At 46.4% G+C, this 17,595-nt stretch overlaps 1 protein-coding gene across 8 annotated transcripts in view; it reads right to left on the bottom strand.

Annotated features, from left to right (window-relative positions):
• LOC140198299 (tenascin-X-like) overlaps positions 1-17,595 on the bottom strand; it is a 225,612-nt gene that overhangs the window by 69,544 nt on the left and 138,473 nt on the right. For 7 of the 8 annotated variants that reach the window (XM_072259364.1, XM_072259369.1, XM_072259366.1 and 4 more), the window contains 3 exons: positions 12,292-12,585; positions 10,017-10,307; positions 5,103-5,393 (listed from right to left, as the gene is read on the bottom strand). In XM_072259364.1, the coding sequence (XP_072115465.1) occupies positions 5,103-5,393; positions 10,017-10,307; positions 12,292-12,585 (876 nt within the window). The remainder of the gene's footprint in view (positions 1-5,102; positions 5,394-10,016; positions 10,308-12,291; positions 12,586-17,595) is intronic. The other variant, XM_072259368.1, reaches the window with a different exon arrangement.

The following is a 17,595-nucleotide window of genomic DNA, read 5'->3' as shown; positions in this document are numbered from 1 at the left end:
TGCGTCGGGTCTCGCTAATATATAAAAGGCCACATCGGGAGCACCGGATGCAGTATATCACCCCAGTCGACTCACAGGTGAAGTGTTGCCTCACCTGGAAGGACTGTTTGGGGCCCTGAATGGTGGTAAGGGAGGAAGTGTAAGGGCATGTATAGCACTTGTTCCGCTTACACAGATAAGTGCCAGGAGGGAGATCAGTGGGGAGGGATGGGGGGGATGAATGGACAAGGGAGTTGTGTAGGGAGCGATCCCTGCGGAATGCAGAGAGAGCGGGGGAGGGAAAGATGTGCTTAGTGGTGGGATCCCGTTGGAGGTGGCGGAAGTTACCGAGAATAATATGTTGGACCCGGAGGCTGGTGGGGTGGTAGGTGAGGACCAGGGGAACCCTATTCCTAGTGGGGTGGCGGGTGGATGGAGTGAGAGCAGATGTACGTGAAATGGGGGAGATGCGTTTAAGAGCAGAGTTGATAGTGGAGGAACGGAAGCCCCTTTCTTTAAAAAATGAAGACATCTCCCTTGTCCTAGAATGAAAAGCCTCATCCTGAGAGCAGATGCGGCGGAGATGGAGGAATTGGGAGAAGGGGATGGCGTTTTTGCAAGAGAGAGGGTGAGAAGAGGAATAGTCCAGATAGCTGTGAGAGTCAGTAGGCTTATAGTAGACATCAGTGGATAAGCTGTCTCCAGAGACAGAGACAGAAAGATCTGGAAAGGGGAGGGAGGTGTCGGAAATGGACCAGGTAAACTTGAGGGCAGGATGAAAGTTGGAGGCAAAGTTAATAAAGTCAACGAGTTCTGCATGCGTGCAGGAAGCAGCGCCAATGCAGTCGTCGATGTAGCGAAGGAAAAGTGGGGGACAGATACCAGAATAGGCACGGAACATAGATTGTTCCACAAACCCAACAAAAAGGCAGGCATAGCTAGGACCCATACGGGTGCCCATAGCTACGCCTTTAGTTTGGAGGAAGTGGGAGGAGCCAAAGGAGAAATTATTAAGAGTAAGGACTAATTCCGCTAGACGGAACAGAGTGGTGGTAGAGGGGAACTGATTAGGTCTGGAATCCAAAAAGAAGCGTAGAGCTTTGAGATCTTCCTGATGGGGGATGGAAGTATCTAAGGACTGGACATCCATGGTGAAAATAAAGCGGTGGGGGCCAGGGAACTTAAAATCATCGAAAAGTTTAAGAGCGTGAGAAGTGTCACGAACATAGGTCGGAAGGGATTGAACAAAGGGTGATAAAACAGTGTCGAGGTATGCAGAAATGAGTTCGGTGGGGCAGGAGCAAGCTGAGACAATAGGTCGGCCGTTTAATAATTAATTGGCTTCTTGTATTTTATATAACTACCTATATAAATGTAACTGTTTAGTATGATCCCTAGTGGTCACAGTATATATATTAATTCTTCAGTGTATCCCCTACTAGTTACAGCTCTTTGCAAGTTTTGGAAGTTTCTCTGATATCACATTATCTGAAAAGGGCTATCTGACTGGTGAACTCTTATTTGGGTCCATCTTGGGTAAAGCCTTCCCCACTATTGAACACATCTATATGAAAGGTTGTTGCAGGAAAGCGCCATCCATCATTGTGGCCCCCCACCACCCAGGTCGTGCTATCTTCTTGCTGCTGCCACCAGGAGCCTCAGGACCCACATAACCAGCTTCAGGAACTGCAATTACTCCTCAACCATCGGGCTCTTAAACCAAAGGGGATAACTTTACTCAACTTCACTTGCCCCATCATCGAACTGTTCCCACTCACCTTCCACTCATGTTCTCGATATTTCTCATTTATCTATTTATTCTCATTGTTTCTTTTTGTACCTGCACAGTCTGTTGTCTTTTGCACACTGGTTGAATGCCCAGGTTGGTGTAGTCCTCATTGATTATATTATTGGTATTACTCTATTTTGTATTTATTGAGTTTGCCTGCATACTCAGCAAACACAAAATAGAATTATAAATGAATCTCAGGGTGGTCTGTACTTTGATAATAATTTTACTTTGAACTTTGAATGGAGCATTTCTTATCTATGGTATAAAATGTGTTAGCTCACCACCTTTACATCATTTTTCCCTTCTCCACTAGATTCTGTTTCCAATTCTCCTTCTTCTATTAGCACTTGATAAAACAATTGTGAACCAACACATTTTGTGCCACTTACCCGACTTCCAAAAGAACTTTTGATCGAAGATATCAGAATTCAACACCCTCAATAAACAGCTACATATAAGCAATAAGATTTCTGTTGCATTCTTGACTTCCGAATCTCTGGATTGCATTAGTCATGAGTTTAACTAGATTCGTGTGGGCACGTGGCCAGGTGGTTAAGGCACTGGACTAGCAACCTGAAGGTCGTGAGTTCGAGCCCCAGCCGATGCAATGTGTTGTGTCCTTGAGCAAGGCACTTAATCACACATTGCTCTGCGACGACACTGGTGCCAAGCTGTATGGGCCCTAATGCCCTTCCCTTGGACAACATCGGTGTCGTGGAGGGGGGAGACTTGCAGCATGGGCAACTGCTGGTCTTCCATACAACCTTGCCCAGGCCTGCGCCCTGGAGAGTGAAGATCTTCCAGGTGCAGATCCATGGTCTCACAAGACTAACAGATGCCTTTTTAACTAGATTTAAGATTTAAGAGGTTGCTAGGATTTTGAATGTCAATGCTATAAAAGTAAAGGAAGGAGCAGTTTAGCAAATTGAGACGAGGTAAAATTATCACATCCTGCAGTGGCATCTTCACCAGCTGGAAAAATGGGCTGAAAAATGGCAGATGGTATTGAACGTGAGATGACGCACTTTGGGAGGACAAACCAGGGTAGGTCTTACACATTGAATGGTAGCGCACTGAGGAGTGTGCTAGGAACTGGGGGGGGGGGGGATTCAGACTGGATTCAGAGTTCTTTTAAAGTGGCATCAAACGTAGATAGGGTTGTAAAGAAAGCTTTTGGCACATTCGTCTTCATGAACCAAAGTATTGAGTACAGGAGATGGGATATTCTGTTGAGCTTGTAAAAGAGGTTGGCAAGGCCAAATTTGGAGTGTTGTAGTTACAGGAACGACATCAGTGCGATTGAAAGACTACGGAGAAAATTTACAAGGATGTTGCTGGGACTTGAGAACCTGAGTTATAGGGAAAGGTTGAACAGGTTAGGACCATATTCTCTAGACCATAGAAAATTGAGCAGAAATTTGATAGAAGTTTATAAGAATATGAGGGGTATTGATAGGGTAAATGCAAGCAGGGTTTTTCCACTGAGGTTGGGTGAGACTAGAACTAGAGGTGAAAGGTAAAATACATAAGGGGAACATGAGAGGGAACTTCCTAACTCAGAGGATGGACCGAGCTGCCAACGGAAGTGGTGGATGCAAATTCGACTTCAATATTTAAGAGAAATTTGGTTAAGTACATGGATGGACCATGTAACCATTAAATACAGAAACACCATGGGTGTTAATGAAAGAAAAGATATCAACTTGCACCCTCACCAGCAAAAGAAACAAACCTCGCAGACCCCAAAATAATCAAAACTCAAGAACCCCCTTGCTGCAGATGGTGGGAGGGGATTTTTGGGGTCTTTGAGTTCTGATATTTTGCCAGTTTTTGAATTGATATCTTTTCCTTCATTAACACCTATGGTCTTTCTGCATTTAATGGCTATCTGCAGTAGACAAATATCAGAGTTGTGTAAGCATACTTTGACAATAATTCAACCTTTGACCCTTTGATGGGAGGAGTATGGAGGGCAATGGTCAGGAATGGGCCGATGGGGTGAGGCAGAACAGTGGGCTGAAGAGACTGTTTCTGTGCGATGGAGGTCTTTACTATCAGACACGATCTTTTTGCAGGGCAGAGCTGACATAAGGAGCTGATAGGCGTCAGCTTTCCCTGCTTCCGTAAGCCAGCCTTCCTTCCACAGTGTGGGATGGGAATAAAATCCCACATTGCAGTGGAGCCCACATCCCAGTGGGAAAGACTGCCCAGAGAGCCCCATTTAGCACTGATTACAACTGGTTTCCATCTGAGGCCCAGGGTGAGTGCTGTCACTAGCTGCCTTCGAGCACTACTTGTTAAAGCACAGGCCCATTTTTTCTGTTTATTGAGTAGGAGATTCAGGATGGCAACAGGCCCTTCTGACCCAGGGTTCAAAGTAAATTTATTATCAAAGTATGTATATATTACCTTATATAACCCTGAAATTTCATTTCTTGCAGGCATTCACAGTGAATACAAAAGTAATAATAACATTAATAGTAAACAAGCAGTAAATAGAAACATAGAAAACCTACAGCACAATACAGGCCCTTCGGCCCACAATGCTGTGCCAAACATATAACCATATAACAATTACAGCACGGAAAACAGGCCATCTCGGCCCTTCTAGTCCACGCTGAACTCTTACTCTCACAGTACTTACTTTAGAAATTACCTAGGGTTACCCATAGCCCTCTATTTTTCTAAGCTCCATGTACCTAACCAGGAGTGTCTTAAAAGACCCTATTGTATCAGCCTCCACCACCGTCACCGGCAGCCCATTCCATGCACTCACCACTCTCTGCGTGAAAAACTTATCCCTGACCCCTCCTCTGTATCTACTTCATATTGAGAAGTTCTCGAAAGTGAGTCCACAAGTTGTGGGAAGAGTTCAGTGTTGGGGTGAGTGGTTATCCCTTACTGGTTCAAGAGCCTGATGGCTGAGGGGTGCCCAATTATACCCATGTGACCAATTAACTTACTAACTTGGTACATGCAACACGCGGGAGGAACTCAGCAGGTCGGGCAGCATGCGTGGAAACGAACAGTCAACGTTTCTGCGGATGCTGCCCGACCTGCTGAGTTCCTCCAGCATGTTGTGAGTGTTGCTTTGACCCCAGCATCTGCAGAGTATTTTGTGTTTGTGTTAACTTGGTACATCTTTGAAATGTGAGAGGAAATCTCAGAAATCAAAGGAAACACACACAGTCACGGGTAGAATGTACAAACTTCTTACAGACAGTGGCAGAGTTGAACCCCAGTCATTGGAGTTGAACCCCAGTCATTGGCGGTATAATAGCGTCACGTGAACCCGCTGATACGTGCACGGGGGGGTGTTCGGCACATTTACCTGGTATGGTGATCACTCGGCTGAGAGGCTTTGTCCGCTGCCCATTCACTAGACCGTGGAGGTAGACGGTATACTTGGTGCCAGGCTGTAGCTCTGTGATGGTCAACGCCCGCCGGTCGCCGCTCACCGTGACGTTCCGCGTGGTGCCACTGGCGTGCTCCTTGTACCGCACCAAGAAGGCTTCAAACCCCCTCTCCGTTGTCCAGGAGAGGTGGATTGAGTCGGTGGTAACTCTGGTGACAGTGAGGCTCCCCAACTTCTTAGGCTTGGCTTTGGCCTTCTCTACAGGAACTGAACAGAGACAGGGGTTTCTTATCGGAGTGGGCCGGGAGTGCAGCGGTTCCACGGGGGTCCGCACTGGGTGGGATTCAGGGACGGTCTTGGTGCCTGATCCAGTCTCTGTGCTGAACTGAGGCTGTGGCCTGCAACTAACCGGCTCCTGGACCGGCTGCAGTGACTAGCTTCGTGGCTGTAAACTCACTTTGGGAGCTTTACTTCTGAAAGTTATTTGGTTACTTTTATTGTTTTTGTGGTTTTTTTTGCACATTGGGTGTTTGACAGTCTTTTCTAATGGGTTCCAATGTTTTGTTTTATGCCCGCCTGTCAGGAGACGAATCAGAGGATTGTATACGGTATAAATACTTTGATGTTAAACGTACTTTTTACTTTAAACTTTCAGTTGTAGAGTTCTTGAAAGCGAGTCCAAAGGTTGTGTTGCAGTGATCAGTTCAGGGTTGTGGTGAGTGAGGTTGTCTACGATGGTTGGGGGGGTAATAACTGTTCCTGAACCTGGTGGTGTGAGACCCAAGGCTCCTGTACCTTCTTCCCGAAGACAGCAGCGAGAAGAGAGCACGGCCTGGATGGTGGGGATCCCTGATGATGGATGCTACTTGTTTGTGATGGTGTTCCTTGTAAACGTGCTCAATGGTCAAGAGGGCTCTTCCTCTTCACCACGGGATCCCCTCACAGGGAGGGTATATATCCTTCACAAGCCCCCCCCCCACCATGTGAACGCCATTGTCAATTAACCTCTCACATTCGTGTGGCAGGAAAGCAGCATCCATCATCGAGGACCCCCACCATCCAGGCCGTGCCCTCTGCTCTCTACAGCCAATGGGAAAGTACGGGAGCCTTAGATCCCAGACCACCAGGTTCAGGAACAGTTATTACCTTACAACCACCAGGCTCCTGAACCGACGCTCATCTCAACCCTGAACTGATTCCATGACCTACAGTTCAAAAGTTCAAAGTAAATGTATTATCCAAGTAGATACATCACCATATACGGCCCTGAGAGCAACTTTCCAGCAGGCATACTCAGTAAACTCAATAACCATAATACAATCAATGAAAGACCACACCAACTGGATGTAGAACCTGTGTGCAAAAAACAAGAAACTGTGCAAATACAAAAAAAAGGAATAAATAAGGAATAAATATTGAGAACTTGAGATGAAGCGTCCTCAAAAGTGAGTCCACAGGTTGTGGGAACATCTCAGTGATGGGGCAAGTGTACATGTCTCAAGGGCAGGGAGGGCTTTACCTGAGATAGACTGGGCTGTCTCCACTACTTTTTTTTCCATTCAAGGCTTCGGTGTTCCCTTACCAGGCTGTGATGCAGCCTGTCAATATACTCTCCACCATACATCTATAGAAGTTTGTCGAAGTTTTACATGCCATGCTGAGTTTTTGCAAACTTGCGAGGAAATACAGGCACTGCCCAGCCTTCTTCATAAATGCACCCTCTTCAGCCCTGATCTCCCGACGAGGACTGTCTTATTGAACGCAAACACGAGGAAATCTGCAGATGCTGGAAAATCAAGCAACACACACAAAAAGTGCTGGTGAACGCAGCAGGCCAGGCAGCATCTGCAGGAAGAGGTACAGCTGACGTTTCAGGCCGAGACCCTTCGTCTCAGTTTCCTCCTCCTGAAGTCAATAATCAGCTCCTTGGTCTTCCTGACTAAGGTGTTGATGTTGTGACACCACTCAACCAGATTTTCAATCTCCCTCCTATATGCTGATTCGTCACCACCTCTGATTTGGCATTGGAGTTGTGGTTAGACACACAGTCACAAGTATAAAGTAAGTGGAGCGGGAGGGTGTTGGGGGTGGGGGCAGGAACTAAGCACACAGCCTTCCGGTGCTCCTCTGCTGATGGAGGTTGTGGAGGAGAGGTTCTTGTCAGTCCAAACTGACTGGGGTCCGTAAGTGAGGAAATCAAGGATCCAGTTGCAGAAGGAGGTATCGAGGTCTCGGTCTTGGATCTTATCGATTAGCTTGAGGGGATGATAGTATTTAACACCGAGCTGCAGTTGATAAACAGCATCCTGTCATATGCTTCTTTGATGTTCCACGGTTGAGTAAAGAGCCAATGAGATGGCATCTGCTGTGGACCTGTTGAGCCAGTCGACAATTGGAGTGGATCCAATTCACTTCTCAGGCAGGAGTTGATAAGTTTCATTACCAAACTCTCAAAACATTTCATCATTGTGGAAGTAAGAGCTACTGTACAATAGACGTTGAAGCAGGTTACCACGTTCTTCTTAGGTACAGTATGATTGAAGCCTGCTTGTACCTCAGACTACTGAAGTGAGGGATTAACGATCTCAGTGAACACTCCAGCCAGTTGACTAGCACAGGTCTTTAGTATTTTTTTAAGGCATCCGTTAGTCTTGCGAGACCATGGATCTGCGCCTGGAAAGTCTTCACTCTCCAGGGCGCAGGGCTGGGCAAGGTTGTACGGAAGACCAGCAGTTGCCCATGCTGCAAGTCTCCCCTCTCCATGACACCAATGTTGTTCAAGGGAAGGGCATTAGGACCCATGTTTGGCTGTATGTCGCAGAGCAATGTGTGATTAAGTGCCTTGCTCAAAGACACAACATGTTGCCTCGGCTGGGGCTCAAACTCACAACCTTCAGGTCGCTAGTCCAATGCCTTAACCACTTGGCCACATGCCCACACAGTCTTTAGTACTCAGCCAGAAACCCCATCTAGGCCAGATGCTCGCTGTGTGTTCACATGTCACCCTCAGAGGCTGAAATCACAGGGTCATTGGGGGCTGTGGGTGTTCATGATGGTTCCTCCATCTCCTGGTGGTCCAAGCAAGCATAGAAGGCATTGAGCTCATCCGCAAACAAAACCCTGTGGCCAGCTGTCTCACTTGATTTTACTTTATCAGAGGTGACAGCATTCAAGCCCTGCCGCAGTTGTCGAGCATCCTTCATTGATTCACGTTTTATCCAAAATGTCCACTTCACCCATGAGGTGGCTTTCCGGAGATCGCACCTCGACCTCTCGTAACTTTCTTCGTCACCAGGCTTGAGTGCCTTTGTCTTGACCCGCAGCAGATTGTGGGTCGCATGGTTCATCCAGGGCTTCTGCTTGGGGAAAACTGAATGATTTTGTGGGGAAACACTTGTCTACAACTGTTTTTATAAGGTCCATGACAACTATGGTGTATTCATTCAGCTCCACAGATGAGCTCCTGGAACACAGCCCAGACCACCGGCTCGAAGCAGTCCTGTGGTCCCTCCTCTGCCTCCCTCCACCACCTCATTGTCCTTACGTCCGAGCTTTGCTCTTTAAGTCCCGCCTGAATGCAGAGAGAAGGACTGCCAAGTGATCAGATTTACGGTAGGCATTCCTTATCACAGTGGTCTAGTGGGTTGTGACCTCTGGTGCTACAGGTTAGATGCTGACAACAATTAGGCAGGGATTTCTTCAAACAAGCCTGGTTGAAATCCCTGTCCAAGATTTGAAATGCATTGGGATGGACTGTCTCTTGTTTGGTAAAGTCATCATTCAGTATCTCAAATGCTTGATTCTAGTCGGCCACTGGTGGTATATAAACTACAATAAGGATCACGGAGGAAACCCACTTTCAAGCTCTCTTTACAACTCTTTACTCTCTTTAAAATAAAAGTATTTATTTTTCATTTGCACATTGTCAGTCTTGGACTATGTATAGTTTTTAGTAAATTCTATTGTATTTCTTTATTTTCCTGTAAATGCCTGCAAGAAAATGAATCTCAGGGTAGTATGTTAAAAAAAACATAGAAGCATAGAAACCCTACAGCACAATACAGGCCCTTTGGCCCACAAAGCTGTGCCAAACATGTCCTTACCTTAGAAATTACTTAGGGTTACCCATAGCCCTCTATTTTTCTGAGCTCCACGTACCTATCCAGGAGTCTCTTAAGAGACCCTATCGTATCCGCCTTTGATAATAAATTTTCCCTTGAGCTTGGAACTCAATCACACTTTATTTACTTGTGCACAAGGAGAACAGGCTGGTCCATTACCTAACCGTCTGGTCTGAACAGAGAAATGATATTTTTATACAGAACTGACTAACAGTGATGGATATTAACCATCTGGTAAACTGGGTAAGTTCATATTCCTGGAGGAGAAGATGGCGGCGCGACGGCAGCCTGCGCGGCCTCTCCGGTGAATGATATCTGTAATCTGTCAAGTAGGGTAGCGTGCACAATTCTGATTTGATGGAGACAGACGTGAGAGTGCGGAGGAACATCTGGGGAAACTTCTGAAATGCCTGCTTCGCTGCCGCTGCTACTGTGTGGTATTCCTTATTTGCAACATCAATCACCATGCACAATGCACAACACGTGTTAAAAGTCAAAACAAATTACAATATAACAATTGACGATACCTTGAAGTTAGTTGGTGTGTGTTCCTTGAACCCTTCTATTATCTGGTCTCTATACGTCAAATGGCTCTGGTCCCCTGTTGTGCAAAGGGAAGCTGTGCTCTTCATAGACCTTTTCACAAAGGCCACGCTTGCTGAGGTTGACTGCACTCTATCTGTAAGCTAATCTTGCCTGGACATTGTCTTAACCCCTTTCCTTGCTGCAGCTTCTACAAGAGGACAATTAGGTTTCCTAAGACTAATACCTTTGGTGGTTACGACAGTTGTGATTGGCTCGGTACGCCCGCTGGCAGAGACCCCGTACAGACGGATGGTGTAGGTGGTAGCAGGTCTGAGACCGGTGAGGACTGCAAACCGCCGATCCCCGGTCATCGAGATGTTCTTCGTCACATCCGAGCCTTGGACCCCGTACAGAATGAAGAAAGTGTCAAAGATCTGCTCCGCCCTCCAGGAGATTCGGAAGGAGCTGGTGGTGACGTTGGAGAAGGGGAGGCTCTCCAGTTTAATGGCTTCACTGGGCTGCACCTGGCTTGGCTCTGCAGAAGAGAAAGGCATTACTGGGTATTGAAGACTTCGATGGGGATGGGCTTCATGGCAGTGGGTTGGTGAACCAGGGCCATAGAGGGGCCAGATTTGAACATTCCTCTGCTTACCACGGCTTTTATTAACTGGAGCAGAAAGGAAATGATTGAGTATACTCACAGTGAGCTTGTGGAAAAGAAGATAGAAGGTGGTCCACAGACGCCACGTAATGGTGCTGAAATACTAATTCACGCCTTTATATGGAATAGACCAGATTACTGCAATGCACTGTTCACTGGCCTTCCAAAGCAATCTATTGACAAACTTCATCTCATTCAGAATGCCACAGCTAGACCTTTAACCAAAACTAGGATGAGGGAGCATATCACTCCCATCCTAACTACTCTGCATTGACTTCCTGTATCTTTTGGAATTCTTCAGAATTTTTTCTAAATTTCTTTAGAATTGATTTTAAATTCTCTTACTTGTTTTTAAAGTGCTCAATCATCTGGGACTGGAGTACACTACAGAACAATTTTTGTTTTAAAATCCTGCTTGAGTTCTCAGGTCTTCTTCCACCAGTTTATTAAATTTAAACAATCTTCCTCAAAAGCTAATTGGCAGGTCAGTTTTTTTGAACTACGTTATCTTATATATTTATATTTATTGCGTTTTTATTACTATTTTTGTCTTCTTTACCTGTTGTGGTTTTTTATTGTGCTGCATCAGATCTGGAGTAACAACTATTTTGTTCTCCTTATGTGTGTGTGTGTACAGGAAATGACATTAACAATTACGACAACACACATAAAAGTTGCTGGTGAACGCAGCAGGCCAGGCAGCATCTCTAGGAAGAGGTACAGTCGACGTTTCAGACCGAGACCCTTCATCAGGACTCTTCCTTCAGTCAGTCCTGACGAAGGGTCTCGGCCTGAAACGTCGACTGCACCTCTTCCTAGAGATGCTGCCTGGCCTGCTGCATTCACCAGCAACTTTGATGTGTGTTGCTTGAATTTCCAGCATCTGCAGAATTCCTGTTGTTTGCGTTAACAATTACGAGTAGTGTTACTAAGTGTAATCACTGACCTAAAGAGTATTAGTTTGACATGCCACAGGGCCTCCTGTAGGCACAGAGTAGTTGCTTGTCACAGTTACAGGTAAAGGGCAGCATGGTAGCATAGTGGTTAGTGTAGCCCTGTTAGAATGCCACCATCCAGGCTTCAAATCCCACGGCTGTCTGTAAGGAATTTATATGTAAACACAGAATAATCTGCAGGTGCTGGGGCCAAAGCAACACTCACAACATGCTGGAGAAACTCAGCAGGTCGGGCATAATCCGTGGAAATGATCAGTTAAATGATCAGCCAGAACCCTTCGTCAGGACTGTAGAGGGAAGGGGTAGAGGCCCTATAAAGAAGGTGGGGGGAGGGTGGGAAGGAGAAGGCTGGTAGGTGCCAGGTAGTCTCCTGCCCCTTGGTATGAACATTGAATTCTCCAACTTCTGGTAATTCCCTCCTCCTCCCTCCCCCTATCCCTATGTCAATCTGCCCCCTCCCCCAGCTGCCTACCATCTCTCTCTTGGTTCCGCCTCCTTCTACTACCCATTGTATTTTCCCCTATTCCTTCTTCACCTTTCCTGCCCATCACCTCCCTGCTTCCCCTCCACCACCCCTTTACCTTTCCCCTTACTGGTTTTTCACCTGGAAACTACCAGCCTTCTCCTTCCCACCCTCCCCCCACCTTCTTTATAGGGCCTCTGCCCCTTCCCTCTACAGTCTTGACGAAGGGTTCTGGCCCAAAACGTTGACTCATTGTTTCCACGGATGCTGCCTGACCTGCTGAGTTTCTCCAGTGTGTTGTGATGAATTTATATGGGCTTACCGTGACTGCATGGATTTAATAATACAAAATCTCTTAATAAATACAAAATAAACACTTCCAGAAGGAAAAGGCAAATTCTGTTTTCTGTAAACTAAAAGTCGATGGGAAGTACGATACCTTTGGTGGTTACCAGGGTGGTGAGGGACTTGGTGCGCCCGGCAGCAGAGACTCCGTAGACACGGACGGTGTAGGTGGTGCTGGGTCTGAGTCCTGTGATGACAACGAGCCTGCGTTCCCCGGACACTGAGAGGTTCCGCATCACTTCGGAGCCCTGGACCCCGTACACAACCAGGAAAGAGTCAAAGACCTTCTCTGCCCTCCACGAGAGCTGGAAGGAGACATCAGTGACATTGGAGAAAGAGAGGCCGTCCAGTTTAACGATTTTGCTGGGTTGATCTCTCCTTTTTAAATCTGCGGCAGGAAAAGAGACAGGAACGTCACTGCGGGCTGTGATTGATTTAGCAACAGCAAAGTGGGTGGATTCTCAGTGGGGACCTCGGCAGAGTCCAAGCTATAGTAACGTTTATGTGCTGCACTGCACTGCAGCCACAAAACAGCACATTTCAACATCTACCATCACAAACTGCTTCACAGATCAACCCCAGACTTCCAGATGTCCACAAGGACCCCACCACAAGAAAGCAACATACATCACCAGGGGCCCCACCACGCAGTCCATGCACTCTTCCTGCTACTGCCATTGGGGAGGAAGTACAGGAGCCTTAGGTCCCACACCACCAGGTTCAGGAACAGTTATTATCCCTCAACCATCAGGAAGGAGGTACAGGGGCCTTAGGTCCCACACCATCAGGTTCAGGAACAGTTATTATCCCTCAATCATCAGGAAGGAGGTACAGGGGCCTTAGGTCCCACACCACCAGGTTCAGGAACAGTTATTACCCCTCAACCATCAGACTCCTGAACCTGTGAGGATAACCTCAACCCTGAACTGATTCCATCAAGAAGGAGGTACAGGAGCCTCAGGACACACACCACCAGGTTCAGGAACAGTTATTACCCCTCAACCATAAGGCTGCTGATCCACCAAAACTCTAATCTGATTTCATACTCACAGATTCATTTTCACAGACTCTACAACCCATGTTTTCAGTATATATTCATCTATCTATCTATTTATTTTGCATAATTTGTCTTTTGCACATTGGTTGTTTGTCAGTCGTTGTTGTGAGTGTAGGCTTTGATTAATTCTATTGTACTTTTCTGTTCTACTGTGAATGGAGAGAAAATGAAAGATCTTGACCACGAAAACACCTAAACAGATCTCCGACAAAAGGAGAATCCTGCTTAAGGAGCGAGTAGAGGGCAGACAGGCTGAGGAGCAGGTCGGCCCGGTAACAGCAGTCCAAGAGCCAGAACCCGAGGTTCCGCCAGTAGTAGACCAACCTGTTCAAAGAACCAAGAAAATTAAGAGGAGGATTCTTGGCCAGACACCAGAGGACTTTCTGGAGAGTCTGGATCAAGCAGAAGGATTGCTTGGGAACATGGTGACATATATGTACTTGGAACCTTTCGAAATTTGAACCTTAACCCACTGCAATTTACCTAGCACTGAAACAGGTCTACAGTGGACACCTTCTCCTTGGCTCTACACTCATCCCTGGAGCATCTGGACAGTAAAGGCACCTGCTTCAGACTATTGTTTACTGACCACAGTTCTGCCTTTCATACTATCATTCCAAGCAAACTTGCCACTAAACTCCAGGGCCTGAGAGTCAACACCTCCCTTTGCAACTGAATCGGTGACTTCCCGACCAATAGGAACCCATCAGTAAGGGTAGGCAGCACCACATCCACCATGATTATTCCAAACAATGGAGCCCCACGAGGCTGTGCCCACAGCTCCCAACTCTTCCCATGATTGCGAGGCCAAATTCTGCTCTAACCCCATCCACGAGTTTTCAGATGACACCGCTGTCGAGGGCCACACCTCAAATAACGTTGAGCTGGAGTGCAGGAAAGAGATCGAGAGACTGGTAACATGGCGTCATGACAACAACCTTTCCCTCAATGTCAACAAAACCAAAGAGATGGTCTTTGGCTTCAGGAAGGGGGCAGTGCTCATCCTCCTCTCTACACCAGTGGTGCTGAGGTTGACTTCCTAGGTGTCAACATCACCAGTAGTTGGTCCTGGTCCAATCACGTTGATATCAGGTCCAGGCAAGCTCACCAACACATCTACTTCCTCAGGAGGCTGAAGAAATTTCTCATGTCCCTGTCATCTCTTATCTCACCATACAAAGTGTTCTATCTGGGCGCATCACTGCTTGGTATGGGAAATGGATCTGCATGTGGACGCAAGAAATTTCAGAGAGTTGCAGACGCAGCTCAGCATTTCGCAGGATGCAGCCTCCCCTTAATGGGCTCTGTCTATACTTGCTGCTGTCCCAGTAAAACAACCAGCAACCCAGTTAAGATATTCTCTCCCCGCCCCCCCGTCTCCCCCGATTGCGCAGAAGATACAAAAGCCTGAAAACATCTACCTCCAAGCTCGAGGACAGCTTCTATGCCGCTGTGATTAGACCCTTGTACGGACCTCTTGCTTGATAAGATGGAGTCCTGATCCCACAATTCTCCTCATTATGGTCCAGCAGTTTATCGTTTACCTAAAAAACCTTTCCTCTGTAGCTTTCGCACTTTATTCTGCATCGTCGCTGTTTGACCTTGTTCTAGCTCAAGGCATGGTGTAACGGTCAGATCTGTATGTATAGCCAACATCGAACTGTACAGCACAGCACAGGCCCTTTGGCCCACGATGTCGTGCCAACCCTTTAACCTCTTCCAACATCAATCTAGCCCTTCCCTTCCACGTAGCCTGTGCCTGTCCTCTGCCTCTACCACCACCCCGGCAACGCATTCCGTACACCCACCACGCTTCTTCTGACACACCCCCTGCACTTTCCTCCAATTGCCTTACAATTAAAGGAGAATGCAAGACAGCCTTTCTCGTTGGATTTTGGTACGTGTGACAATGATACCTCTCGGCCACGAACAGTCCCAAGCATGACTGAGAAAGGAGGAGTGTTGGGCACGGGGGTGGGCGACTCCATCCGGTAAAATCTCAGAGTTGCAGAAACACCCACAGAGGCTCCAAAGACCTCGTTCCCGGGAGTAGACAGATCTTTGAAGATGATCTACACCTGGGGACAACATGAAAGGCTGGCCCAGGAACAGGACTTTGGCAACCTGCTGTTGGTGGTCTTTGCCCCAGTAGGGGTGATAAAATCAAAAGATACAAGGGCAGAATTAGGCCAAGTGTGTCAATGAGACTGCTTCGCCATTCCATTGTGGCTGATTTATTATTCCCCTCAACCCCACTCTCCTGCCTTCTACCCGTAACCTTTGGCATTCTGATCAATCAAGAACCTATCAACCTCCACTTTAAATGCACCTAATGAGTTGGCCTCCTGAGCCGACTGTGGCAGATTCACCACCACCTGGCTGAAGAAAATCCTCCTCATCTCTGTTCTAAAGGGACTTCGCTCTGTTCTGAGGCTGTGCCTTCTGGTCCTGAACTCCCCCACTATAGGAAACGTCCACTCTCCACATCCACTCTATCCAGCCCTTTCAATATTCGATAGGTTTCCATGAAATCCCCCTTTTTCTTCTAAGCTCCAGCAAATACAGGCCCAGAGCCATCAAAAGGTCCTCATACATTAACCCTTTCATTCCTGGAATCATTCTCATGGGCTTCCACATCCTTCCTGTAATGAGGCAGCCAGGACTGAACACAATATTCCAAGTGTGGTCTTGAGATCTTACTCAATGTTATCAAGTTATTGAGTATGGTTTCATTGTGCATATTCAAACTTCAAAGTGGAAACCTTGGCGAGGGTGCAGAGGAGGTTAGAGAGTATGTCTTATGAGGATAAACTGAACGAGCTAGGGCTTTTCTCTTTGGAGTGAAAGAGGATGAGAGGAGACTTGACAGAGGTTTACAAGATGATAAGAGGCACAGATCAGATGGATAGTCAACACCTTTTTCCCGGGGTGGAAATAGCTAATACAAGAGGACATAATTTTAACCATATAACCATATAGCAATTACAGCACGGAAGATGACTGGAGGAAAATATAGAGGGATTGATAAAGTTAAAGGGAATGGGGGATTCTCAGATCCCTGTAAACAATGGATTCAGTACTGACTCTGCCTGTGACTGCAGTGTGTTTGAATAATGTCTCATAGCTGCCTTCTTTGGAGCAAGATAAGAGTTAAAGTTTACCCAGATCCACATAGATGTCTCTGGGCTTTTCACACCTTTTGATTTTGACAAAAAGCAGTACCTGATGGAAATTAGACAGAACATTGCTTTCTTAATTAAAGCATAAATTTGACGGATGTTCTTATCTTTGTAATTAAGTTGTAGCTCCAGCAAACCAGGTAGGACATTCTTTTCTTTAATTAATGTGGCTGGAGAGTCTAACAAACTGATTATCTTTTGTATCAATAGTCCATTGACTTGGCCGGAATGGTTATCAAACTGATTGTATCAATAGTCCATTGACTTGGCCGGAATAGTTATGAAATTGATTGTCCTTTGTATCAATAGTCCATTGACTTGGCTGGAATGCTTATCAAACTGATTGTTCTTTTGTATCAGTGGCCTCATAACTTCTGACAATTCCCACATCGGGCCGTGAACTTGTAGAGCCACCGGGGAGATGAGAACGATTCTCTCCCTGATATCGGGTCCAAGTTCACTCGCCGGCTGAGCTCGAAGAAATAAACAGGTGAAAAGATAAGGAACGATCTTTCTGTGCTGTCGTTATTTGATCCAGCAAAGTTATTTTCACAGAATGTCGGAGGTATAAGTGGTGGGTGCATGGAAAACACAGCCAGGGGTGGTGGTGGAGGATAATGCATCAGGAATATTTAAGAAACTGTTAGATAGCCGCATAGATGAATGAAAAATGGAGGGGGGGGGTTATGTGGGAGTGAAGGGTTAGATTAAAAGGGTCAGCACAGCATCGTGGACTGAATAGCCTGAAATGGTCCATGTTCTGCAATACATAGTCATAGTCATACTTTATTGATCCCGGGGGAAATTGGTTTTCGTTACAGTTGCACCATAAATAATAAATAGTAATAGAACCATAAATAGTTAAATAGTAATATGTAAATTATGCCAGTAAATTATGAAATAAGTCCAGGACCAGCCTATTGGCTCAGGGTGTCTGACCCTCCAAGGGAGGAGTTGTAAAGTTTGATGACCGCAGGCAGGAATGACTTCCTATGACGCTCAGTGCTACATCTCGGTGGAATGAGTCTCTGGCTGAACGTACTCCTGTGCCCATCCAGTACATTATGTAGTGGATGGGAGACATTGACCAAGATGGCATGCAACTTAGACAGCATCCTCTTTTCATACCACAACAGAGTTGGTGAAGACAATAATGGCAACT

The sequence above is a fragment of the Mobula birostris genome, chromosome 5, assembly GCF_030028105.1.
Source record: "Mobula birostris isolate sMobBir1 chromosome 5, sMobBir1.hap1, whole genome shotgun sequence".
Lineage (NCBI taxonomy): Eukaryota > Metazoa > Chordata > Chondrichthyes > Myliobatiformes > Myliobatidae > Mobula > Mobula birostris.
This window is presented reverse-complemented; position numbering and strand designations above follow the sequence as displayed.